At 52.1% G+C, this 25,278-nt stretch overlaps 1 protein-coding gene across 1 annotated transcript; it reads left to right on the top strand.

Moving 5' to 3' along the window:
* The first annotated feature begins 14,634 nt into the window (after nt 1-14,634).
* Nucleotides 14,635-23,491, top strand: LOC112401707 (immunoglobulin superfamily DCC subclass member 3). Its single transcript, XM_024748094.1, has 11 exons — nt 14,635-14,764; nt 15,752-16,174; nt 16,696-16,941; nt 20,372-20,509; nt 20,595-20,753; nt 20,894-21,065; nt 21,353-21,597; nt 21,909-22,318; nt 22,688-22,824; nt 23,239-23,383; nt 23,462-23,491. The coding sequence occupies exons 1-11, from the start codon at nt 14,635-14,637 to the stop codon at nt 23,489-23,491; spliced, it is 2,235 nt and encodes a 744-aa protein (XP_024603862.1).
* Nucleotides 23,492-25,278: the final 1,787 nt, after the last annotated feature.

The following is a 25,278-nucleotide window of genomic DNA, read 5'->3' as shown; positions in this document are numbered from 1 at the left end:
TGTCCCCACGTCTCCCTCTGCAAACACACAAATACTGGGTGTAATATGTCAGCTGTCCCTGTTTGATGCCTGCTTTTGTGCAGCTGCACTTTAGCAAGGACAGTGAGAGGAGGGGCTTCTGTTCCAATAGGCCGATCCAGGTGGCTGGGCCTGGCACGCTGCCCTCCAGACAGAGTCGTAGCTCTTTGAACCAGCTTTGTCACAGAGGCTATATAACTAGTGCTAGAAATTGAGAGCTGCAAGAACACACAGTCTGGATCCGAAAGAATTCGGTTTTCCGTTTACCACAATTAAAAATAAAGTAAAATGCACTTTAAAAGAATTGTTTTCCTACCCCACCCAAAAAAAATGCAGTGAAATAAAATAAAATGGAATTATGAGAAATTTGCCAAGATCAAATAGGTTGGTCCTCAGGTGGTGAGTTCCCTTTCTGAGGAGTCTTGTCCCTGAGACTTTGGACGCTGGAGTGGGAGGGTGGTGGAATCAGAGAACTGTCTCACCCCATCCTCAGACCAAGACAATGGTCTCAGCTTTGCGTCTGTGGATTCCCCGGGCTACTTAGGCCACGTGTCCTTGACAAATACCGGGCACTGTGTTTTACCAGTGTAAAAGGGCACTGACGTAGGCAAACCACGCTGTCTTTTTACAGCCCGTGGCTAAGAATAGTTTTTATATTTTTACATGGCTGAAGAAATCAAAAGAAGACTATTTCATGACATGTATGGGATTCAGACTTCAGAGTCCATGAGTAGTTCTATTGGAACAGGCCACGGGCATTCCTTTACATACTGTCTATGGCTGCTTCTGTACTACAGAAACAGAGTTGAGTAGTTGTGACAGAGACCATATGGCCTGAAAAGCATAAAATATTTACCATGTGGCCCTTGACAGAAAGACTGCCCACGCCTGTTCTAGGGCCTCATTCCCTACCCCGCCGCCGGGCTGCAGTTTTCCCCGCGCGCAGGGACAGGGAGTGTCAGGAGGAGCCCCCCGGCGATGCTTGGTGACCGCTCCCTGTAGGGCTTGGCAGAAAGCTCCCAGGACGGGGTGCTGCCTGAACCGATTATGTGGGGAAAGGCTGTAACGCGCCCCTAGTCCTGCTCATTCCTGAGCGCCCACGCGCTGGCAGGCTCCAGGTGGCCTGTAAGCACACTTGCGGAAACCTAAGCTGGGCCGCAAGCAGGGATTGGCGCCGGCTGACTCGCCGCAGCCCACGTCCCCGCGCGCGAGGGAGGCGGGGCAAGCCGGGGAATGGGAGGAGTCATCCTGCATGGGCGGGGCGAAGCCCCTCCGCGCCTTCCGATGCAGAAAGACGCCTGCGCACTGCCGCCGCCCCGAGCTCCCGGTAAAATTAAGAGAAGAACGGAGGGGCAGGGTCAAGGTAACTGAAGTTCTCCGCTTTGGGCCTCTAGGGAACAAATGCGGAAACTTTTTTTTTTTAATTGAGCTATAATGCAAGTGCCATAAAATTCACCCTTTTAAAGAGTAAAGTTGTATTCATAGAACGTAGCCACTATCTAATTTAGAACATTTTCATAACCTCCGAAGAAATCCCTACCCATTAGCATTCCTCCGTCACCCAGTTTCTGGCAACCACCAGTCTGCATTCTGTCTCTATGGATTTATCTATTCGGAACATTTCATATAAACGGAGTCATATATGTGACCTTTTGTGTACTAGTGGCTTTCACTTAGCGTAATATTTTCGAGGTAGGTTCATCCCCGTTGTGGTGTGTATCAGTACTTCTTTGCTTCTTATGGCCTAATAATATTCTCTTGGATGTATATACCACAGTTTGTTTATCTGTTCATTAGCTGATGGAATTTGGGCTGTTTCCACTTTTTGGCTATTTGAACAGTACTGCTGTAAACATTTGTGTACAAGTTTTTGTGTGGACAAAATATTTTCAATTCTTTTGTGTGTATACCTAGAAATGGAATTGCTGGGTTTTATAGAAACTCTGTGTTTGACTTTGAGAGGAGCTACCAAACTATTTTCCACAGTGGCTGCACAATTTTACATTCCCACCAGCAATGTATGAGGGTTCCAATTTTTCTACATTAAAAAAAAATATTTATTTACTTATATATTTTGGCTGTGCCGGGTCTCAGTTGTGGCATGCGGACTCTCAGTTGCAGCATGCATGTGGGATCCAGTTCCCCGACCAGGGATGGAACCCGGGCCCCCTGCGTTGGGAGCACGGAGTCCCACTCACTGGACCACCAGGGAAGTCCCTCTACATATTCACTAACACTTTTTATTGTCTTTTGACTGTAGCAGTCATGGTGGGTGTGATATGGTATCTTGTTGTGGTTTTGATTTGCATTTCCCTGATGGCTAATAATGTTGAACATCTTTTCATGTGCTTATTGGCCATTTGAATATTTTCTTTGGAGAAATGTCTTTCCAAATTATTTCCTTGTTTTTTAATCGTGTTATTTGCCTTTTTACTGTTGAGTTGTGAGAGGGTTTTGTTTTGTTTTTTGTTTTGTTTTTATAATGTACTGGACTCAAATTCCCTATCTCATATAAGATTTGCAAATATTTTCTCTCATTCTGTGGTTTGTTTTTTTGCTTCCTTGATAGTGTCCTTTGAAACACAAAGATTTTACATTTTGATGAAGTACAGTTTGTCTACTTTTTTATACAGGGAGAATATTGCAAGAGTTAGTTTTTCCCTAAGGACAAATAAAGATATAAAGATATGTTACATTTCATTTGGTAGTGTACATGTTAGTAGAATTGGTATTATTTGAAACTATGGCATATTGTATAATAATAAACGTTAGGAGTCATTGTTTCCAGAGCAAGAGAAAAGAAGATATAAGTATAAAAAAAATAAGTGAAGTAAAAATCTTATAATGTCACTGAAAAAGCCTAGAAGCAACGGACAGTTTGACAACAGTGAGATCTCCCAGCACCCAGGTCCTTGGAGGAAAGGTTGGTTCCAGGTCAGCAGGAAATACTCAGGATGAGCATTGGGGCATCTTGTGCTGGAAAGCAAAGATATCAAGAAATGGGGTAACAGCAAAAGGACACCGAGCTCCCATTGCCTAGGATAGGGCAATCTGAACTGTCAAAAAGATTAATGGAGGCCCTTGAAACATTGAACATACAAAATGTAGCCATTCAGAGTGATACTAAAAGGGGCTAGGAGGATAAAGGGCTAGAGGGGGAGAGAAACATGTGGGGTAGGACACCAACTCCTTACTCTGAATACTGGCAATTAAAGGAAAGAACTAAGCGTTTGTCCCTCCTTTCCTGCATGAATTGTATTTCAGGGTTACCAAATTGTCCTAGTTGATGAGGGAAAGTTCTTCACAAAAGAACTCCAGTTAATGAGTGAGAAAGGAATTATAGAACTGGAAAATTACCATTTTGCAACCCCTAATGAAATTGAGGCAGGAGATTATCATCAATGAATAAAACTATCAGATGAAAGGCTGATGGGGAATTTTACAAGGGAGCGATCAGGTTGTCACCACCTGAAGCCACCACTCAATCTTATTTATTTATTTATTCATTCATTCATTCTTGGCTGCGTTGGGTCTCCGCTGCTGCGTGTGGGCTCTCTCCAGTTGCGGCAAGCGGGGGGCCCCTCCTCGTAGCAGTGCACATGCTTCTCGTTGTGGTGGCTTCTCTCATTACAGAGCATGGGCTCCAGGCACATGGGCTTCAGTAGTTGTGGCATGCTGGCTCAGTCGTTGTGGCTCACAGGCTCTAGAGCGCAGGCTCAGTAGTTGTGGTGCACGGGCTTAGTTGCTCCACGGCATGTGGGATCTTCCCGGACCAGGGCTCAAACCTGTGTTCCCTACACTTGCAGGCGGATTCCCAACCACTTCACCACCAGGGGAGTCCCACCACCACTCAATCTTAGAATTACTAAAAGTGGAACCACAAGGCATTGCTTGCCTCCTGAAGAGATGCAGTATGCAGCACACAGCACTGCCTATAAGGTTTTCTTTCTTAAAAATGGAGCCTGAAGCTAACCAAGCCTCTAGGGCCAATATCCATTTACAGAGGAACATACATAATAACACCAAAGAAATCAAACAGATCCAGAATACAGGTACTTCTACTGGAAATTTTAAACAGTCTCTTCAACAACTCAATGATATATGAGAGAGGCGGAGTGGGGGCAGGGCTTGCCTCAATTAGATCCTTCAGACAACCAAATGTAGCGTAGTGTTACGAGTGAAAAAAAAAAAAGTAAAAAGACACTTTTGAGACAATTAGGGAAATTTGATTATGGACTAGTTATTAGGTGATATTAAGAAATTATTGTTACTATAATAGGGAAGAAACTGTATTCTGTTACAAGTTAACCACTAAAGGGATGTTGCCTATAAGCTTAGATTATACATAATGGCCCATCTCTGGGAACCCTGCCTTCCAGGAAAAGATAATTAAGCTAAAATACCTTTGATTAGCTCACAGAAAAACATCCTGACCAGGCCCACCTGGGAATGGCTTCAAGAAGAGAGAAATTAACACATCCTGGAACCAGGACTTTACTCCCTTCCCCTTAGTATAAAAGAATCCTGAATTCTAATTCGGGCAAGGTGGTGCTTTGGGAAGTTAAGCCGCCATCTTCTCGGTCTGCTGGCTTTCCGAATAAAGTCACTGTTCCTTGTCCCAGCAACATATCTCTCAATTGATTGGCCTGTCGTTCGGCAAGCAGTATGAGCTTGGACTCGGTAAAAAATTTTGGTGAAACCATCTAGGACTTTTGCTGCTAGGGGCTAGCCAACGCAGTTGGGGAAGGCCCTAGCAGCTACCAGGACCACTTGTCCTGAGGATCTTCCCCACAAAGTTCCCCAAAATGGCACTGGCTGCCCCAGAACTTGGCAGTTGGAGCAAAGAATCAACATCCGGGAGGCGACGGGCTCAATACAGTAGGGTAAGTCGCTCGCTCTGGTGTGCAGCTGGAACTTGATTACCTCTGTTTGGGGCTTTTTTTTCTCTCTGGAATAAGCCAGTTTGTTTTGTATTCGAGTGGGGTACCCTGTTAGAGGAAATAATTGCTGTTTTTTTTACCCAATTTGGAACTGGTTCGTTTGTTTCTTTGGATGCTAGCACGTGTGTGCGCCATTTGGTTTTTTTTGTTTGTTGTTTTTTGGCTGCATTGGGTCTTCGTTGCTGAGCACAGGCTTTCTCTAGTTGTGGCACACGGGCTTAGTTGCTCCGTGGCATGGGGGATCTTCCTGGAACAGGGCTTGAACCCGTGTCCCCTGCATTGGCAGGCGGATTCTTAACCACTGCACCACCAGGGAAGTCCTGCCACTTGGGTTTTCTTTGTCTTGTATTTCTGTCTTTAAAAATTGGGGAATGTTTCAACTCTCCATAAAGAAAGTCCTCTGGGGCGCATTTTGGATAAGTGACCTGATGACAGCTATGAAGCCATGACTGAGAGGAAGATATTTTATTGCAACAGTGTAGCCGTAGTACCTGTTAGGATCTCCACAAGGGGTTTAGGCAGGTTTACTTTGGGACCCTGTGCACCATGTACCCTCACCTTTGCTGTGTTAATTACGTTGTTTGTGGTCTCCTGTGTTGTTGGTCTGGATCCAACAGCTCTCCGAGGCGTCACAGCCACATTACGTGGGGGTTGAGTTGATGGTTCTTGTGATATGTAAAAAACCCCAAGACCAAACTTGAGGGTTTACTTAGGGTTTTCTGTTCTTTGGGGTTTTCATTTCATTTTGTTTTGGTACCATTTCTCCACTTACAGACTGATGTCATTGGAGGAAAGGACATTCCCAGGGAGAAGAGAAAGGTTCCACTTGGTTTCTAAAATCACCAAAAGCCCCACCCCAGAACCCAGTCCGGCTGGTGGATGCCAAGGCAAAAGGTATCCTTCTAATGGTTAGAGATGATCGATTGCTATTTATGGTTTTACGGTGGCCTTTGAATGGCTCTGTACCTATTCTGTGAAGAAGTGGGGAAGAATAATGAAATCTTCTTTGTGCAAGCATTTGTGCTGTTACATCAGGGTGAGAAAAAGTCAGACAGTTGTCACTTTATGGTAAAAGAAACCCAAGGGAAAATCTGTCATGCAGGAAGAAAAGAAAGGGAATGAGGGTGAGGGTATGTTGCTCCAACCTCCAGCCCAGCTGGCTGTCCAGCTGCTCCAGCTGTTATGCCAATATGTCCACCCCTTCCACCGCCTCCCATTCCTATCCAGCCCCAATTCCCAACGCTGGGACTCAGGAAGCGGTCAGACTGTCTCCCCATCCTCACAGGGCTCAATTAGAAAATCCTGTGTTTAGTTCCTGGGGCACAGGGACCTGGTTTGGTAACACCATCTAAGACCCGACCGGACACCCAGTTTGGGCCAAGAGCCACTCCCAGAGCAGGACAATTTTCCTTACGCAGTTATTTTAGGGGATCTAAATGCAAATGGCCAGCCGGCTATGTTTCTACAGGCTTTCTCCACCTCAGACTTGTCTAATTGGTGACCCCTCTTATAGGGAGAATCCTCTAGATGAAAGGAGAATGGTCACTGGTAAGGCCAGGTAAGAAGCATACCAGCTCCACCTAACAGACCCAAATGGTACACCTGAAGCCCACTTGGCAGTACCCACAGCTGAACCAAACTGGGACCCCAATGAGGGAGGAATGCCCTTATTAGAGCACTGCCTTAAATGCATCTTGGCAGGACTTTGAAAGGGGAACCAAAGCAAAAGAGTTTGAACAAAATTCAAGAAATTCAGCAAAAAACAAATGAATAGTTACCAGCTCTACAGACGTTACACTCTTGCAGATCCTGAGACCGCTGAAAACACTAGAATGGTAAATTCATCCTTTTCTGGGCAAAGCACCTCAGATATCAGGAGAAAGTTGCAAAAATTAGGTGGTGCTTTTTTTTTTTTTTTCTATTTTTCGGCCGTGTGGCCATGTGGGATCTCAGTTTCCTGACCGGGGATCAAACCTATGCCCCCAGCAGTGGAAGAGCAGTGTCTTAACCACTAGACTGCCAGGGAAGTCCCTAGATGGGTTCGTTCCCAATGTACCTTCTCAGTTGGTAGCATCGACAGGGAACAATGACAGAAGAAAGAAGATGCAAAATGTAACACCGCTTTTCTGACAGCAAACATTGGATTCCTGGAAGGCGAGTAACCCAAAGAGAGGTGAGCCACCACTGGGGAACGAACAATATGCTTACTGTAAGGAGGAAGGACATTGGAAAAAAGATTGCCCTAGGCTAAAACATAAGAAAAACAATTAAAAGTCTGGAGCCTCTCATATTGTTAGGGAACCATTGACCAAAGCTGCCTGCCTTGGTCAGGCATGATGGACGATAACAACTTGTCTCACAACAGGAGGTTCCGATAAGGAACACGGTGCGGCCCCTAAAAACTAACTGGGAGAATTCAGTAGGGGCCAAAAGTAGGGAAGAGATGCCAGTCCATAATATTGTCCTACCAACGTCCCAGGATACTTCTCACTGGAATCCATCTTGGCTGAGGGACGCGTGCCGCACGAGGAAGGACCCTGAGTCAGGCCAAATGTGGGCCAAGCAAGATGAATGGCCAGAGACAACCTGGAGACTAACCCCATCACCATAACACCGGAGACTGCGGGCCACGTGGCAGAGCAGTCCTCCTGGGTTCCCTTACCCTGCGGCTCTCCGCCCCAGCGCCCCTTCCCAAAAAAGTCTCTTGCTTTGTCAGCACGTGTGTCTCCTCCGATAATTCATTTCCGAGTGTTAGACAAGAGCCCACTCTAGGGACCTGGAAGGGATCCCCCTTCCTGCAACAATAAGGTGGAAAGAGAGAAACACCCTGATTTAATGAAGTGGCCCAGGGGCTCCCTTGGACTTGAGGCCCTATTGGATTTGAGGCACCCAATTCCAATTTCACCACAGGAGCCCCAGGTGAAATTGACAGTGAGGAATGAGCTGATTGACTTTCTGATAAATACAGGTACAGCATCCTCTGTGGTGAGTGCCAAAGTGGCACAGAAGACCTCTCAGTCCATCCCAGTCACTGGAGTCTCCTGAGAAGTACAAAATCGTTCGTTCTTACTACCTCTAGAATGCCAACTAGGGGACCTCGATGTCCCTCACCATGGAAAAGGCAACTGGTTAGCTGGCCAAGCGCAAAGAGGGCAGCAAAGGAAGGTGGTTATCGAGCCATGATAGGATCACTTCTCCCACAGATTGACTTGTCAAAATACCAGCTGGTGTATTCAGAAAAGGACAAAGAGAGGTCCAAAGAGTAGGGTTTCATTCTGATCACACCTCGCCTTACTGGAAATGTAGCGCACAAGGAACTGTTTTGATCCCTCAGGCCCTCTTGGACACTGTGCTGTAGCACATTCCATTATGGGAGAGATGCCACCTTACAGTGGAGTCAAAACTATGCAAGGGGGCCTAACCTACAAAAGACCATCCAGCGAGTCACTCAGAATTGCATGATTCGTGCTAAAAATAACCCAGAGAGTGCTGTTAGACCTCCCCGGACGGGGAACCAACACAGAGAAACCTGCCCCACCAAGGACTGGCCAGTAGACTTGACTGCTTTGAGCTGCAGGAAACTTCAAATACTTGCTGGTGTTTAGACCCTGTCTCAGGATGGGTGGAAGCATATCCCATCTGGACAAAAAAAAAAAGCCTCCAAAGTGGTTAAAGCTCTCCTTAAGGAAATTATCTCCTGATTTGCATTAAATCATTACCATGAACTGGAAACTACATTCATCCTGGAGACCACAATCAATAAGAAAAACCGAGAAAATGAATCCTGCCTTTAAAAAGAGCATTGCTAAAATGTCAGGAGACTAATTTAACTTGGGATAAGGTCTTGCCAGTTGCCCTGCTACAGATCAGAGTGTCCCAGAAGCAGGCTTAAATTAAGCCCCTTTGATATATTGTATGGTAGGCCATTCCAGGTGTCTGCTTGGGCAGAAGAATGTATAAATGCTCTGAAAGACCTAGCAGCTGTCAATTATGTTAGAGCTTTAGGCACTATACTAACCTCTGTTCCTGAGTTTACCTCCAACAGCTCTGCCTATCCAACTGAAGCGTATCCTTTCCAACCCAGAGGAGACTTGAGTCCTGCTTAAAACTTGGAGAGAACAAGGGCCTGAACATCAGCTGCTTGCAAGGTGGACAGGACCACATGTCGTATTACTTACCGTGCACTCTTCCGTCGGATTAGCTGGGGTAAAGCCGTGGATTCCTTGGATTAAAGCAGCACCGCTGTCATCAGAAAACAGCCCAACTCCTAAGAGGCCTGGAGACCAATGGGTTTGTGAACTCTTTGAAGGCTTAAGGTTGCTCTTAAAAAAAAAAAAAAAAAAAGGTATTGAGACTGTAACTTCATTGTAGCTGGAGACGGGTCAACCTGCTTGTTTCATCTTACTCAAACGAATAGCACAGGGATCTTGTATAATTATGGCACAGTCAGAAAGTTAAAATTAATAGGTATGTACGGGCAACTGGAACCAAAACTCTAAGTCTGACTACAAATTAGACAACAAAGGGCTAAGGGGTTTCATCAGGTTCAAGTAGTTGTCGATAAAAAAAGGAAAGAGGAATGTACTACTGACTAAACGATTCTAATTTGCATTCCATAATCACCTCTTTGTAGGCACAGTTCAGCAGAGTAGAGCGGTCTTCCTCCCTTTTCACACAGGATTGTGGAATGGGTCATTGACAGTGGGGAACTATAATAGGAAAGGACCTTATAATATCAATAGAATACAAAGTTAATCACTAAAGGGATGTTGCCTATAAACTTAAATTATACATAATGGGAACCCTGCATCCCAGGTAACGAACCTTAAGGTAAAATACCTTTGTTTAGCTCACATTCCCACCTGGGAATGGCTGCAGGAAGAAATTGACATATCCCCTTCGGAGTCTGGCTGGAACCAGGACTTTCCCCCTCCCCTTTTAGTATAGAACTCTAACTAGGAAGATGGTTCTTTGGGGTGCTGGTCTGCCACCTTCTCAGTCGGCAGGCTTTCTGAATGAAGTCGTGGCTCCTTGTCCCAACATCTCACCCACTTGCTGCGGGGCAGGCCAACCAATCCAGAGCAGGAGGTTGAACTTGGTAACATTGCTTTTATTAGATATGATAATGACATTACAGCTACGGAAAAAAAAAAAAGTGTTTTTCAAAAGATGCACATAAGTATATAGGTGTGGAATGAGATGATGTCCAGGATTTACTTGAAAATGCTTCAGCAAAGAAAGGGAAGACTGAGGGAAGATGCGCCCAGCAGAAGGAACAGAGAGTGCGGAGCGCCAGAGACCAGCAAGGGCCAAGGCGAGGTGGGGGCGGGTGGGCAGCGGAGGGAATGCCTGGGATCAGGTCCTGCGGAAGAAACGTCCCAGGGTGGGGACAATACCCCCGAGGGCGTGGGGAGCTCAGTAGGAGAGGGACCGTTCGGGGCGGGGCGGGGGCGGGGCACAGGCGCCGGCCATGCGCGGGAGCAGCCTCCCCAGGCTTTCCGCCCAGCTCTGCGCAGGAGAGAGAAGGATGTGCACCAGAGCCGAGGGAGGTCGGGCATGGCTTTGCAAGGCTGGCTGGCTCTCCTTTCATCTTCCCTTTACCCTGTGCTGACAGGGAGTGCCACCTGCTCTGGCTTTGGGCACCCAGCGGGGATCACGTGAAGTCTCTGTCCTGGTGGAGCTCACTCTCCAGCTGGGGAGATGCACAAGAAACCCATGCAGAGGTGAAATGAGGAGTTGGGGTGACAGTGTTGGTGATAGAATATACAGGGATCCTGTAGAGTTTTCTACATGCTGTATCCAATTACCACAGAAGTAATGGCTTCAGACAACACAGAGTTACTGTCTTAGGGCTCTGTAGTTGGACTTCAGACTTGGGTCCCACCAGGCTAAGAGCAAGGTGTTCCCAGGGCTGCGTTCCTACCTGGAGGCTCCAGGGGAGAGTCCATTCCTGCCTTTTCCAGTTTCTAGCGGTCACCCGCGTTCTTCGCCTCTCTGTTCTCTTCCTCTCCAAAATGTGCAACAGCAGCTTGGCTCCCTCTCCCATCACATCACTCTGACTTCTGCCAGCCTCTTCCACTTCTAAGGACCCTTGTGATTACATGCACCCACCTGGGTCATCCAGGATCATCTCCTTCTCTTAAAGTCAGGTGACTAGTCACCTTAATTTCATCTTCAACCTTAACTTCCCTTTGCCATGTAACCAAACATATTCATAGGTTCAGGGATGAGAACATGCATCTCTTCAGTTAAGAGACATGGATCTCTTCATCCGCCTGCCACAGATGGGGAGACAGATGGAGATAGAGAAAGATGGAGGAAGAAAAAAGAGTATGAAAAGAGATACAGATCCTGGGTGAGAGGAAGGTTGTGGAGAGAGAGAGAAAAGAGACACCGTCCCAGGTGTGCTAGAGGAGTCCTCAGAAGGGTTTCATCTGCTAGGCGGACCTTCCCGGGAAGTTGTTCCAGGAGAGCCTGCGGCTGTTCAGGGTTGGGCCAATTTTTAATTGTCAGGGAGGAAGGAAAAGAGGAAAGAGGAAAAGAGGGCAGCTCTCAGCAGTTCAATCCTGCCAGCATTTCCTGAGCATCAAGGCTATTCGGGAGACTTCCCTGGTGGTCCAGTGGTTAAGACTCTGGGCTCCCACTGCAGGGGGTGCCGGTTCGATCCCTGGTCGGGGAACTAAGATCCCGCATGCCACACAGTGTGGCCAAAAAAAAAAAAAAGGCTATTCGGAGCCATATTCCTGGGATAGCACCTCCCAACCTGGGGCTCAGGGGATGTAGGCAAATGTAAGTCTCCTTGGTTGGGGGTTGGGGGAAGCTTTCACCAAATTCTTAAAGGGTCCTGGGACCAATAAAGTTAACTCCTGTCTTGAGGGTTATAAAATGAAGTGCTTAGAGTGTACGTGGCTGTAGCCACTTTGGAAAACAGCTTGACAGTTCCTCAAAGTGCAGTTACCATAGGACCCAGAAATTCCATTCCTAGGTAATGTACCTGAGAGAACTGAAAACACGTCTCCACACAAACTGTACATGGATATTCACAGCAGCATTATTCATAAGAGCCAAAAAGTGGAAACGACCCAAATGTCCATCATCTGGTGAATGGATAAACAAATGTGGTCCATAGCCATACAATGGAATGGTGTTCAGCCGTAAAAAGGAATGAAGTACTGATACATGTTCACTACGTGGATGAACCTTGAAAACATCATGCTAAGTGAAAGAAGCCAGACACAAAAGACCGTATGTAGTATGAGTCCACTTAGAAGAGGTGTCCAGGATAGGCAAAGACAGAAAATAGCAGAAAGTAGACTGGTTGCCTGGCAGGCGCAGGGGTGAAGGAGGGGCAGACGGGTAGTGAATGTTAACGGATACAGTGTTCCTTTTGGAGGTGATGAAAACGTTCTAAGATATCGATTGTGGCGATGGTTGTGCAACTCGGTAAATACCCTGAAGCCACTGAATTGTACAGATTAAATGGGTGAACTTTAAGGTATGTAAATTATCCCTCAAACTGTTCTTAAAAAGGAGGAGGAGGGGGCTTCCCTGGTGGCGCAGTGGTTGAGAGTCCGCCTGCCGATGCAGGGGACACGGGTTCGTGCCCCGGTCCGGGAGGATCCCACGTGCCGCGGAGCGGCTGGGCCCGTGAGCCATGGCCGCTGAGCCTGCACGTCCGGAGCCTGTGCTCCGCAGCGGGAGGGGCCGCGGCAGTGAGAGGCCCGCGTTCCGCAAAAAAAAACAAAAAAGGAGGAGGAGTGGCTCTTGGCCCTTAAAGTATCAATACAAAGAATTTCACCTGATCATCACAACCCTGAAAGGCGGGCTTGCCCTTCCTCCCATCTTACAGGGGGGCATGTCTCAGAGGTGAGGGATACCAGCCCAAGGCAAGATGGCTGGTTAATGACAGCGCTTGGACTTGAACCCAGGTCTTCTTTATTGGTCCTTCTTTGTCCTGTGGGCCACTCTGGAGTGTGCATTAGGAGGTGACAAGGTAAGTGCAGCAGATAAGGAGACATCTTCTTAGTAGGTGCTGGAGAGGGGTTTTGACAGGAGGAAAACCAGATAGTGGGGCAAGACTAAGCCCTGCAAATGCTCACCTGAGCCACACTCTATCCTAAGCCCTTGCCTCACTTAATCCTCCCAGTCGTGGGGAGAGGTTGTTTCTATCCCGTCCGCCCCCATTTTATCAATGAAGCCGGCTCAGAGAGGTAAAATTGCCTACAAAGGACACAGCTTGTAAGTGATTTGAACCACGTCTTCCTGACCTCGGGGCCTGTGATCCTTTCCCTCTCCAGGCTGTACTGATTCAGGAGGCCACTCCAGGGAAGGGGTGAGAACCTGCATTGGAGGCTTCGGGACAGAGAGATGCAGGGCTGGGTGAGGAAGGCCCAGTGGGGAGGCTGCAGGCTCTCTTCCCACAAGGCAATCTCATTTAGGGGTAGCCCAGGCTCAGTCACCCCCCAGGACTGCGGGTCTAGGAGGAGGGGCCTGAGCTGGGAGAGGCAGTGTTGGATGAGTCGATTCTGAATGCCTGTGCGGGAGGTGGGGAGCCAGAGAGGAGGCTGAACCTGCCAGGGAGAAGGCTGAGGATGGGGCTTTGTTCTGAAGAGATGAGGGGCACAGCCTAAGCTGGGCAAAGCCAAGGAGAAAGAGTGAGGGGAAGGGGACTCGGGGAGACTGGGTCAGGGGCCAGACTGGCTGGAGCTTCTGGGGGCAGAGGCCTGGATGCTTGTGTCCTTGTGTTCTGCCCCAACTAGATTCCCTACCCTTGCTTTTTCTCCTCATCCTTTCTCACAGACAACCCCCGCTCTCATCTTTCCAGAAACTTTGCTTTTGAGGGGGAGGCTGCAGTTTAGAGGAGGGAGGTCCTACACAAATAGTTAGGTCTGAACGTCAGCACCTTCCTGAGTCCCAGGCTCCTCTGGTGGAAGGGCAGTCCCCCACTTTTCCCATGTTTAAGATGGTCAGCCCGGCGAGGGGAGGGGCCCAGGTTTCTTTCTTCTTATCAGGATGGGGCAATGGAGGCTGGATCCCCACCTCCCCGGCCCGGAAGGCCCCACTCCATTGTCCCAACAAGAATAGAGAGGACAGCTTTGGAAAGTGACACTGTGAATGGTGAGGGGGCTGCTGGGGCCGTGACCAAACTAATGGGATGAGCTCCGTCACGCTGGGCCCGGCTCAGCGCCTGGGACGGCGACTCCTCTAGGAGAGTGGGGCTCTGCGCCCCTCCCCGGGACCCCCAAATCAGACCCCAGGCTTCCCCATTCTGGCCCTGGATCTCCAGAGTTGGTCTTAGGGGAGCAGATGCCTCTCCCCACCCCCAGAACCTCATTCATCAGTGTTTGAGAGGGAGTGAGGGGTGGGTCTAAGGCTGGGAGAAGATTCTAGAGGCTGGGAAAGGGGCGGGCTCGACCCCCCAGCTTTGCCCTCCTCTCACCTGCCCGCAGCCCTCCTCTGTCACTGCCCCAGTTGTCTCAGTATCTGGGTCCTGGCCCTGAGAGGAGGGGGCAGTGGGGATGGGGCGGGGAGGGGCTCAGGCTGGAGGCAGAGAGGGGCTCGGCTCCGGGGGAGACGGAGCAGGGACAGCAGCCTCCGGCCCGGCCCCCTCAGACCCCAGGCTCCCCGCAGCAGGGCCAGATCCCCAACACTGTGCCCCTGAGTGTGTGGGGCGGGAATGCCCGCAGCCCGGGGCCCCCAGGCTGAAGGCAGAAGGCCCGAGCTGCCTGGGGAGCAGCCGGGACTGAGGGGCCGGGCCTGTGGAGACACGGGGCCAGGGCTGCTGCTGCTCCGAGACTGGGGTGCGGGTGCGGGGCCTGAGGGCAGTGGGGGGCAGTGGGCGTAGGCCAGATGGGAGAGGTGAACAGAAGGATAAGGGGGAAGAGGTGGGGGGGGAGGTGGGTGCGGGGCGCCGAGCTGATGAGAGCAGAGGCGCTGGAACCTTGTAGGCAAGCAGGGAGGACAGGTATGTATGTACCTGTGGGCAAGAGCTGTGTAGAGGCAGAGACTGGGGGAGCAGACTTTGGCTACAGTCCCTGGGCTTCGCCAGGAAGGAAAGCGGGGGCTGTGCAGTCAGGAGGGGCTATCGGGCAGAGGGTCTTGGAGAGGCAGGGGTCAAGAGGGCTCCCCGCAGGTGTCCCGAGAGTCCCGAGGCAGCCCGAGCCCTGGGCCTGTGGGCTCTGGCCCCTCCAAGGCTGCTGTCTGCCTCCGCCCTCCGCTGGGCAGGTCCCTGCTCAGCCTTGTAGGCTGAGTTACCGTATCCACGCGTGTGCGTGTAGTCGGCGTCTAAGCACGTGGGTTCACAGCTCTGCTCGTGCATTTCTGGGCCCGGGACATTGGTGTCTGTTGCGTATTTGCGACTTTGAGTGTGTAGGGACATCTCTGTGTGACCTGTGTCTGTATCCTCTGCGAGAGTGTCTGGGATGGAGACTGTCTGGGTTATGGGGTGGCCTGTGAGGTTGAGCTTTGCAGTCCAAGTGTGTGTCTGTGAGTATGTGAGTGTGCTCCTTCCCTCATTCAGCGGCTGGGGTCGCAGCGGTGGGAGGGGAGAGCCAGGAGTCCTGGGAAGCTGACCCTGTGGGCAGACACGCAGATGGGCCGGCGGGGGAGAGAGGGGACGACCTCATTGTCCCCCGGGGAGCACAATGCCCACGCCTGGGCCCCTGGCCTCGCCATTGTGCCCGCACCGCCCCCCTCCCCGTTGCCAGGGCCCTGCTGAAAGAGGCCATCGATCACGGCGGCCCTGCTCCTCAGACTGTGAGGCCCTCCTCCCCCTCCTCCCTTGCTGCCCCCAGGTCCCCCCAAACTAAAGTCCTGCCTCACCCCTCGCCCAGGCCGAGAGGGGCTCAAAACTGAGGGGAGGTGGTGGGCCCCAGGAGGCCGCCGCGTCCAGGCCTCGCTGGCTGTCCCCACGGGTCATGCTGCAGGCTCTGAGCTGGCCTTCTTGCGGGAGCCGGGGGATGTGGTGGCCACGCGGGAGCGCCCACTGGTGCTGCCGTGCCGGGTGGAGGGTGAGCCGCCCGTGTCCATTTCCTGGCAGCGGGATGGGCTGGCCCTGGCCAACGACAGCAGTGCCACCCTGTTGCCCGACGGCTCCCTGCATCTGGCCACCCCGCCCTCCCGCTGGAGCCTCCCCTCCCGCGCCCACGAGTACCACTGCGTGGCCCAGAACCGCTTTGGGCGCCTTGTGAGCCGGCGGGCCTGGGTGCAGCTGGCAAGTAAGTGACTGGGCTGCTCCTGTGTGGGCGGGGGGACGAGAATGTGCAGGGGCACCCGCGGGGCACAGAGTTGCCCAGGATGGGCCTGGGCAGTGCCTGCTTGGCTGTTAGACGCAGTGTGCACAGTGCCTAGGGCACCAGAAGAAAAAGTGAATATAATAATAATGTGTTGTTATTTTATAGTGCTGGATTATACCAGTGCAAATGTAAAACAGAATTTTAAATGTTGTAGAGGAAGGCAAAGTGCTTATGGCCCAAAGAAATCACAGACGTGAGACTGCAGGGGTGCAAGCGAGGCCGTCAGCAGGGAGTGGCAGCCGTGGGCACAGAAGGGGAGCTGGGGCTCTGGGACAGAGTTCCTGGCGGCAGAGCTGGGGGCCAGCTCTCTATGCTCAGGTGGTCCCTGTGCCCTAGGTCTGTCGCACTTCCATCAACATCCAGAGTTCGTCGAGGTTGAGCTGGGTGGAGTCGCTTCCAGTGCCTGATCCGGGAGAGTGCTGGAGCCTTCCGTTTCCTGGGAGCACAACGGCACGACCTTGAGTACTGCCAGCCACCGGTGAGCAGCAGCGAGAAGTGGTGGGGTGGCAGGCTATGGGCCACTGCACAGCCACGGACCCCCGACTCCTGCATCCTCAGGGTGACGCTGCTGCCTCGTGGCATCCTCCACATCACCAGCGTGAGCCGGGCTGACGTGGGCACCTACCGCTGCATGGCACACAGTGTGGCCAATACCCGCCACAGCCAGGATGCCTGGCTGATCCTGAAGGGTAAGCAAGGACCAGGGGAATCAGAGTGGGCACTGGGCAGAGAGGAGGGTGTGGGAGCTGGCACCACTGGGAGTGGGTGTGGCTGATGTTGTATGTGGCACAAATAGTTTTGAGCGCCGACTACGTATGAGGACTGTGCTGGGTGTGGGAACATAGCAGTAAGCAGGCGGAACGGGCTGGGTCCATCGCTGGCTTCCCAGAGCTGGCAACTCAGTAGAGAGGGAGGTGCTATGGGAACCCAGGGCAGGGGCCTCTAACCCAGCCTTCGGCTGTGGGCAAGGGCTGCTCAGGGCCTCAAGAGAAAGCTATACCAAGCTGGCTGTTGAAGGGTGAGCAGAGAGAGGCGGTCCAAGGTCAGGAAGGTGGAGAGGGTGGCATTCCTGGCATTGCTTTGTGCAAAAGCACAAGGGTGAGAATAGCACAGTTCATGCAGACAGTTCCATGCTGCTGGACCACAGAATGGGCAGAATTCAGGGTAACAAAAAATTGATGTAGGAAAGGTAGGCGAGGCCCATCATGAAAAGGAGTTTGGACTTGATCCAGAGAGCAGTGGGAGCCCTTTATGGGTTGAGTGTGGGCTCCTGTGTCTCGGCTGGGAGTGAATGCCTGCGTGCGCTTGTGTTTGTAAGTGGTGGGCTTAGATGTACATATGCGTGTGTGTGTGTGCACATTTGCATGTTTCCTCCTTGGGGTGAGGATGAAAATAGCTTTGTACCTGAGATGAAACACCAAGAACGACCCCAAATGCAGGCCATGTGGGGGTGGGAGAGCTTTGTGCCCAAAGTGAGGGTCACAGCAGAGCCCCTGAAGAGTTGGCACCTAACAGGAAACGGAGGTAAGACTGACGCCACAGCCTGAAGCTGAGATGCCACCGGGGATGTGAAGGAAAGGCGTGCCTGAATCATCCACTAGGGGGCCCCATAGTATAGATAACAAGTGAACCTTGGGCAAGCATCAAGGCAAAATTTCACCAAAGGGTGCTTAGTTTTTAAACTGAAGACTGAAAGGGGAAGAGGGGGATCTGTTGTGTCTCTGCTCTGGAGCTGACTTAGAAACTGAAAGGGTGGGGATCAGGGGCTCCTCCCTGAGAGCAGAGGGAAGCCCGGGTGAAGTTCCTCTGGCTTCCCACTTCCTGTTCCCATCAACCATCCGGGGCAGGAGGGCAGGGCGGGATGCCAGGCTTCCATGATGATCAGTACTCCTGGCCAAATGCCGGGCTACGGGCAGGCACGGGTTCCCCATCCTGCTGCATGCAGAGGCGGGGAAATGAACGTCCAAGAGAGCTTCAGGCAGCTGAGAAGAAGCAGGTGCCTGCTGGGCGCAGAGGATCAACCAGTAGCTGAGGGTTCGTGGGTTGCCTATATATTAAATATCAGGAAAGGAGCTGAGGTCAGTGTAGACTCTTCCCCAGGGACAGGAGCTGGGTACCGAAGCCCCAGCCATTCACTCCTAAAACACTTCCCTGGGGCAGGCCTTACCCTGGGCAGGCGCCAGGGACACAGAATTTCCCAGGTTTTCGAGGAGCTCACAGCGGCAAGAGGGGTATGCTGTCAGCTGTCCGGTGCTTCCAAGATCCAGGTTTGTGTTCCGCCTCTGCCAGTCCCTCTGATGTTGAACAAGCTACTTAACCTCTCTGACACTTGCTTTCCTCATCTGTAAACTTGGAGAAATCACTGCCTTCACAGGCTTGTAGTGAGGATTAAAGGGGACAATGCATTTGGGGCTCACAGTATAATGCCTGGCACACGGAGAGGTTCAGCCAGGGATGTGTGAAGTGTCATCACATGGACCAGCTCTACATCACTGAACGGTCTGACCAGGTGGAACATGGTCTCCTTGGCCAAGGCCAGGACATTCCAAGACAGTCCACAGCCTGAACTAGAGCTTGTGGAAGGCAAACTGAGGAGTGCCTGGTATCGGTATATGATGGTGGGATGAATGGATGAATGAACGGAGAATGGGCGATACTATTCTAGGCCTTGAGGCAGATTTGAAGATGTGGAAGACTTTATACCAGTCCTTGAGAAACTTTCCCTTTAGAGACAAAATTTTGTATGAGTTTTTTTTTTTTAATCGTGCGGCTTGGGGGATCCTAGTTCCCCAACCAGGGATCAAATCCAGGCCCCCTGCAGTGGAAGCGCAGAGTCCCAACCACTGGACCACCAGGGAATTCCTGAGGAGTTTTTTTTTCCTTTTTTAAAAAATATTTATTTATTTGGTTGCGCCAGGTCTCAGTTGCAGCAGGCGGGCTCATTTGCGGCTAGTGGGCTCCTTTAGTTGTGGCATGCGAACTCTTGGTTGCGGCATGCATGTGGGATCTAGTTCCCTGACCAGGGATCGAACCCGGGCCTCCGGCATTGGGAGTGCAGAGTCTTAACCACAGCGCCACCAGGGAAGTCCCCAGAGGAGTTCTTAATAAGGGACATTTATGAAAAGGTTAAAGATAGGTTGCAAAGTCTCATAAAATACAAAGTGGTAAAGCAAGAATCGGGGGTGTCTGGATAAAGGAAAACAAAGGCCTGTTTCCCCCGTTGTTCACAGCTATTTGTTCCCAGTGTGGGAATAGCGCCTGGCGAATGGCAGCCCCCCAGTGATGATTCGTTGAATAACCTAATAAAATTGGAGAGGGTGGCATAAAATGAAGACCCAAACAGCAGTGTATTTCAAAAAACATTTGCATCCCTTCTGAGCAGTTGAGACACGCTTTCTTCTCAGGGGGGCCTGGCTTTCTTTCTGAGGGAGGGGTCTCCTGCCAGTTTTGTGGGTGACTTAGGGAAGGGGACTAGGCCCCTGGGTATCCCCCCAGGGTACCCCCCTACCTGGCCAGTTCATGTTCTGACACTGCTGCAGGCCCTCCAGGGGCACCCTGTAGCGGGGCATGCTTATTACACCCTCTCCTCTTTCCGCCCCTCCAGTTTAACTTGGGGCCTGCTTAGCCCTGATACAGGCAGACCTCGGAAGTACTGCAGGTTCCGTGCCAGACCACAGCGAATATCACAATAAAGTGAGTCACATAAATGTTTTGGTTTCCCAGTTCATATAAAAATCATGTTTACACTATACCATATCCTATTAAATAGCACTATGTCTAGATAAACAATGTACATACCTCATTTAAAAAATAGTTGATTGCTGAAATTGCTAACCATCATCTGGTAACGCAGGATTGCCACAAACCTTCAATTTGTAAAACAAACCAAAAAGAACGCAGTATCTGCGAGGCGCAATCAAATGAGGTACACCTGTACTTACTGCCACAGGCCCTTGGGCAAGCAATTTTCTCTATCTGTAAACCAGGAGTAAAATAGCACCTGCTCTGGGGTCTGGTCACTGGAGGACTAGAAGGGTCCTCCGGGAGCACAAGTTTGTGCTGGGTGCAGGGGGAGAGTGCTGCTGCCTGATCCCTCGATTTGCTATTTCCACCTCACAGTGGGATCCCCACGGCTCCTGCAGGAGCCCGAGTTTCTGTCTGGACCTCAGAACCTGACACTCACGGTGCACCAAACGGCAGTGCTGGAATGCATCGCCACAGGCCACCCACGGCCACTGGTCTCCTGGAGCCACCTGGGTGTGAAGCCGCCCCGTCCCACCCCGCCTCCTGGAGCCCCCAGCACTTTGCGCTTTCGCAGCTCTGACCCCTCGTCTCCCTGTAGATGGCCAATCCATCGGCGTAGAGGGCATCCAAGTCCTGGGCACTGGGAACCTCATGATCTCCGATGTGTCGGTCCAGCACTCAGCCGTCTACGTCTGTGTGGCCAATCGGCCGGGAACCCGGGTCCGACGCACAGCACAGGGCGTCCTGCTCGTGCAGGGTGAGCCCCAAGGGCCGGCCAGGGAGGGTCCTGGGGCGCCCCATCCCCCCATGGGAACCTGAATGGGGAGAGGGGCAGGGGCAGGAGGAAGGTGAGAGGCCGGGCCTCATAGCGCCCTCCACCTGCCATTGCCTGCCCAGCTCCGCCCGAGTTTGTCCAGTGGCCACAATTCTTGTCCAGGCCTCCAGGCAGCAGCGCCATCTTCACCTGCATGGCCCAGGGCGTCCCCGAGCCCCAGCTGGCCTGGTTGAAGAATGGGAAGGGGCTGAGTCCTGGGGATAACATTTGGCTAACCCACAACAGGTACCTGAGGTACCCCCGTCCCGCCCCCTCCACCCTGCGTGACTGCCGATGTATCCTCACCTGCCCCAGGCGTCCAGCCCCACCTCCTCCTCACAACACTCTCTACCACCCACACAAACCCCCTGCATCCACCCCCACCCACGGGAGGCTCTGCCCTGCCTGCTCCATACAAGCAATGTCCACACAAGGTGGTGTGTCCTTTTGCTTCTGGGCAGGTCTGTGGGTCTCACCACCCAACCAGGGCAGGGGACTTGGCGGGAAGGAGCCCCCAGTGGCTACGTCTGTTTTTCCCTTAGCACACTGATGCTGGCGGGGATCTCAGCAGAGGACGAGGCCATCTACCAATGCGTGGCAGAGAACAGCGCGGGCTCCAACCAGGCCAGTACCCGCCTGGCTGTGACAGGGGACCCAGGGCCACCCCCTGCCCCCAGGGGTCTGCAGGCAATGGCTCTCTCCACCTTTGCCATTCGAGTGTTCTGGGAACCACCACCCTCCAATGGGGACATCACTGGCTATGTGCTGCACCTCCGGCCAGTTGGAGGTGGGTGTGGGTGGGTAGACGGGAATCCCTGACCCCAGCCCACTTCTCCCGACTGGGGGTGTCCCTGGGCAAGTTTCTCTCACTCTTAGTGACCCCCAGACCTGTCTGGACACTGGCCAGGCCTCTGGACCTGTGGTCCTCTGGTACTTCCTTCTGCTCTTCAGTCCCTTTCTCATCCTGGCTCCCGACTTCAGCCCCCTTCCCTGCTCTCCTTGGAGACCTAGCTGAAGCTTTGTGCCCACTTTGTGGGGGTGGGGGATGTTTGTAGTGAGGGAGAGGGATGCTGGCTGCCAAGCTGCTCTGCTTTTCAGAACCAGCTGGCCCGGAGCTCCAAGAGGCCGTGGGCAAAGGCACCTTTGAGCATGTCTTCTCCAGCCTGGAGCCTGACACGGTCTACTCTATCCACCTGCGGGCCTACTCAGCAGAGGGTGCCAGCCAGGACCCTGCCTCCATCCACGCTTCCACCATGGGCAGCAGCGAGGGACACCCTCTCCAGGCTTGTAGAGCCCCTGGCCTCAGGCAGACAGGGCTGCCAAGCAGCTCATCTCATTTCTCTGCAGCCCCTGCTGCCGTTGGCTTCTCCACCAAAGTGCTCAACGCCACCTCTGTTCAGGCCTCCTGGGAGCTGCCATCCCAGCTGGGGCCCATCCAGGGCTTCAAACTCTTTCACTGCAAGCTGCCCGCTGCCCATTTTGAGGGGGCCCTGCTCCTGGCTAGCACTGTCAGTTCCTTCCTCTAAACAGATCTGGGTGAGGCCCTGAACCTTCTTGTGGCCCCTCCTCAGTGTGGTCTTGCCCCAGGCACTGAGCTTCCTGGCCCAGCCAGGCCTGTTCCCTTCACAATCTCCTGCTTCTTGCAGAGCCAGCCACCCTCTATGAGATCAAGCTTCAGACATTCAGTGGCAACGGGGATGGTAACAGCAGTGCGCATGTTGTCTCTTTGCGTGAAGTGCCCCTAGCCACCCCTGGTGAGTGGGGTCCCGTAGGAGGGTAGCAGGCCCGGGGTCAGAGCAGGCTCTTCCCATAGGACCTGTCAGTCTTCAGGGAGGAGGAGGGGCCTGAGCTTTGCCTCCATCCTGGTCCTCTGACAGATGGCACTGTGTCCAGAGTCCAAGGCTGGGTGCTCTTGCAGCCAGGATGAGAAGAGCTCGCTGCCTGGGGTTGTGGTGGGCATCCACGTGGGCCTGGCTGCCCTCATCGTTTGCCTCCTCCTGGGCTGGAGACATAGGTAAGGGCCAGGATGGCTATATGTGGAAAACTGCTAGGAAGACAGTCTGCACTATGGTGGCACAGGCCCAAAGAGCAAGAAAGGGCTTTTATCCCTGACTAATCTGTCTTACAAATAAGGACACTGAGGCAGAGAGGGAGGGCCAGTTCTTCTCACAGCTGTGTGGCATCAGAGTGGGAGGAGGCCTGGTGGGCTGCAGGAAGTGGGGCAGAGAGCACTGGGGCTCCCGAGGCAGAGGGCAGGCAGGTGGCAGAAGTGGGCCAGAGCTAGATCCCTGCCATCCTTTGCACGAGGAAGGGGCCCAGCCTCTTCCCCTGTGGAGTATGGAACAGGATGAAAGGCTGGAACCGATGGATGCTGAGCCAGAGAGAAGCCCCAGACAGGTCAGGGTGCTGACCCTCCCTATCCGGGCAGCCTCTTCTGCAGACAGGGGTCCCAAGAGTGCTGGGCAGTGCCTCAGACTGCCTTGGACAGAGCTGGGGGCTGCAGAGGCCAGGCTCCGAGTGGAGGGAAGCCGGAGGAGAAGACTGAACTCATCACCCACGTGAGGGGGATTCAGGTGAGGGGGACTGGGAAGGAGAAAGTAGTGTGCTTTGAGGCTCTGGGGCCGAAGCCTGATCACCGCCTTCCCTCTCAGGTGACCGTGGAGCAGCCGCCCTTAGCCTAGGGCCCTCCAAGTTGGCTCCCTCCCAGGTGCCACTAACTCCAGCCCCACCAAAGAATCTACATCACCTTTCCCTGCCACCCCGGAGTCAAGAAAGAACCAAAGGTCCCTAAGCCCCCCTCCGGGGAGGGTCAGGTCTGACCATAGGGCGAGAGAAGAGGTTGTGATTTCTGTTTCTCCCTTCTCAAGAAATGGGGAAATCTGTGTCTTCCCCAACACACCAAATAACCTCAAACTAAACCATGTCAGGTGGGAGTACTCTCCAACCCATTAGTCCTCCCTCAAAACCCCATCGAATATATCTCTTGATTCAAATATGAACTACCCAGAGATATAGCTTTAAAGCACCGCCCCCCACCCCCACCAAGAAGGGGACTCAGGGCAAGGGGCTCTGTCAGCAACTCCATCTTCCAACCCGAACCCCCAGTCTGAAATCTGTTTGTCTCCTCATGCCTAAGCTGGAGTCTGACCAGGGACAGGCAACCTGCATTCCTGGTGGTCTAAACAGGCAGGTGGACAAAGGGGCTGTCAAGTTCCTTGCCCCCTTGTCCCAACATGAGAAGAGTTCTGAACATCTAAGCTCACACACGCTGCTTCTCTGAGCAACCAAATGCCCATCTCCCCCTTTCCAGAACCAAAGCATTGACCCCTTTTTCTATTTTTGAAAGGAGATGATATTAGTTTGCGTTGAGGTTCTGGTGGCCTTGAATCCCTTGTAGAATGAGCACAGATGCTGTGGAGCACCCCACACATCTATTCCCCTCAATTCTAGGTGTCCAAAGACCACCTCTTCCCCACTCCTCCCTCTGACCTATGGCCCTCCTGGCCTCCTTGTCCCTCCTCGTCCAGCTCTACCACAAACCTAAAACCAAACCCCAGGCTCTCCCTCAATCTGCCTCCCTCCAAGGCTGTCCAGTATTGTGCCAAAAAGGGGGTAGGGTCTTGGAGGAAGGAAAACCCAGGTCTTAGGGGGACCCCAAACACTGTCTCCTCTGTGCTCTTGTAGGATGGTGCTCATACCAGTGACAAGACCTCCAGCAAGGCTGGGCCCTGCCCCTCCCCAACTGCACAAGGGGCGTAAGCAGCTTTAACTAATAAATGTGGCTGGCAGGGGACCAAGAGGTTAAGAACAGCCCCAAACTTCAGGTCCCTGAGGAAGTAACATCCTCTCCTCTGGGTGGGCCTGGTCTAAGAGCTTTGTTGGAAATAAACCAAAATGGAAAAAATAAATTAGGATCTGGTTAATGTTCTGGATTGAAAGGAAAACCTGGGGAAGTGGGGGTGATGACATGGTAAGACAGAGCGGTTCCAGATCTTTCAGGGCATGTTGCACTGAAGCTGGGGAACTACATATTCTGCAGTTTGCTAAGGAAATAACAGTGTGAGCTGTTTTAAGGTCCCCACCTGGAGAAACCAGCATGCTACAAAGGATTGTTACTGGAGTCTAGAGCAGTGTGATGAGAAGGGCCAAGGACAGCTAGGGTACACCTCTCCTTAGGACAGGATGGAGATCCAGCCTCTGGGTTAAATGCAGCCTCCTTACGGATACCTTTAGACCTTACGTCATCAGGTAATTTAAGTGGGGTCAGTGGCTTCCAGAACACTGGATCTACATAAAGGTGAGGGGAAGAAGAATACAGAAGTAAGGGCTTTAAATAATCAACACAATTGAAGAAAAGGGCACAAACTAAAGGTACCCCATTGACTGGAGGGGGTATAAGTCATAGCTAATCTCCAGATCGCCCCTAAAATTCTCCCACCAAACTGCCCCCCCTGCCCCCCCAAAACTA

This window comes from Neophocaena asiaeorientalis, unplaced genomic scaffold (genome assembly GCF_003031525.2).
Source record: "Neophocaena asiaeorientalis asiaeorientalis breed wild unplaced genomic scaffold, Neophocaena_asiaeorientalis_V1.1 scaffold76, whole genome shotgun sequence".
Taxonomy (NCBI): Eukaryota; Metazoa; Chordata; class Mammalia; order Artiodactyla; family Phocoenidae; genus Neophocaena; species Neophocaena asiaeorientalis.
This window is presented reverse-complemented; position numbering and strand designations above follow the sequence as displayed.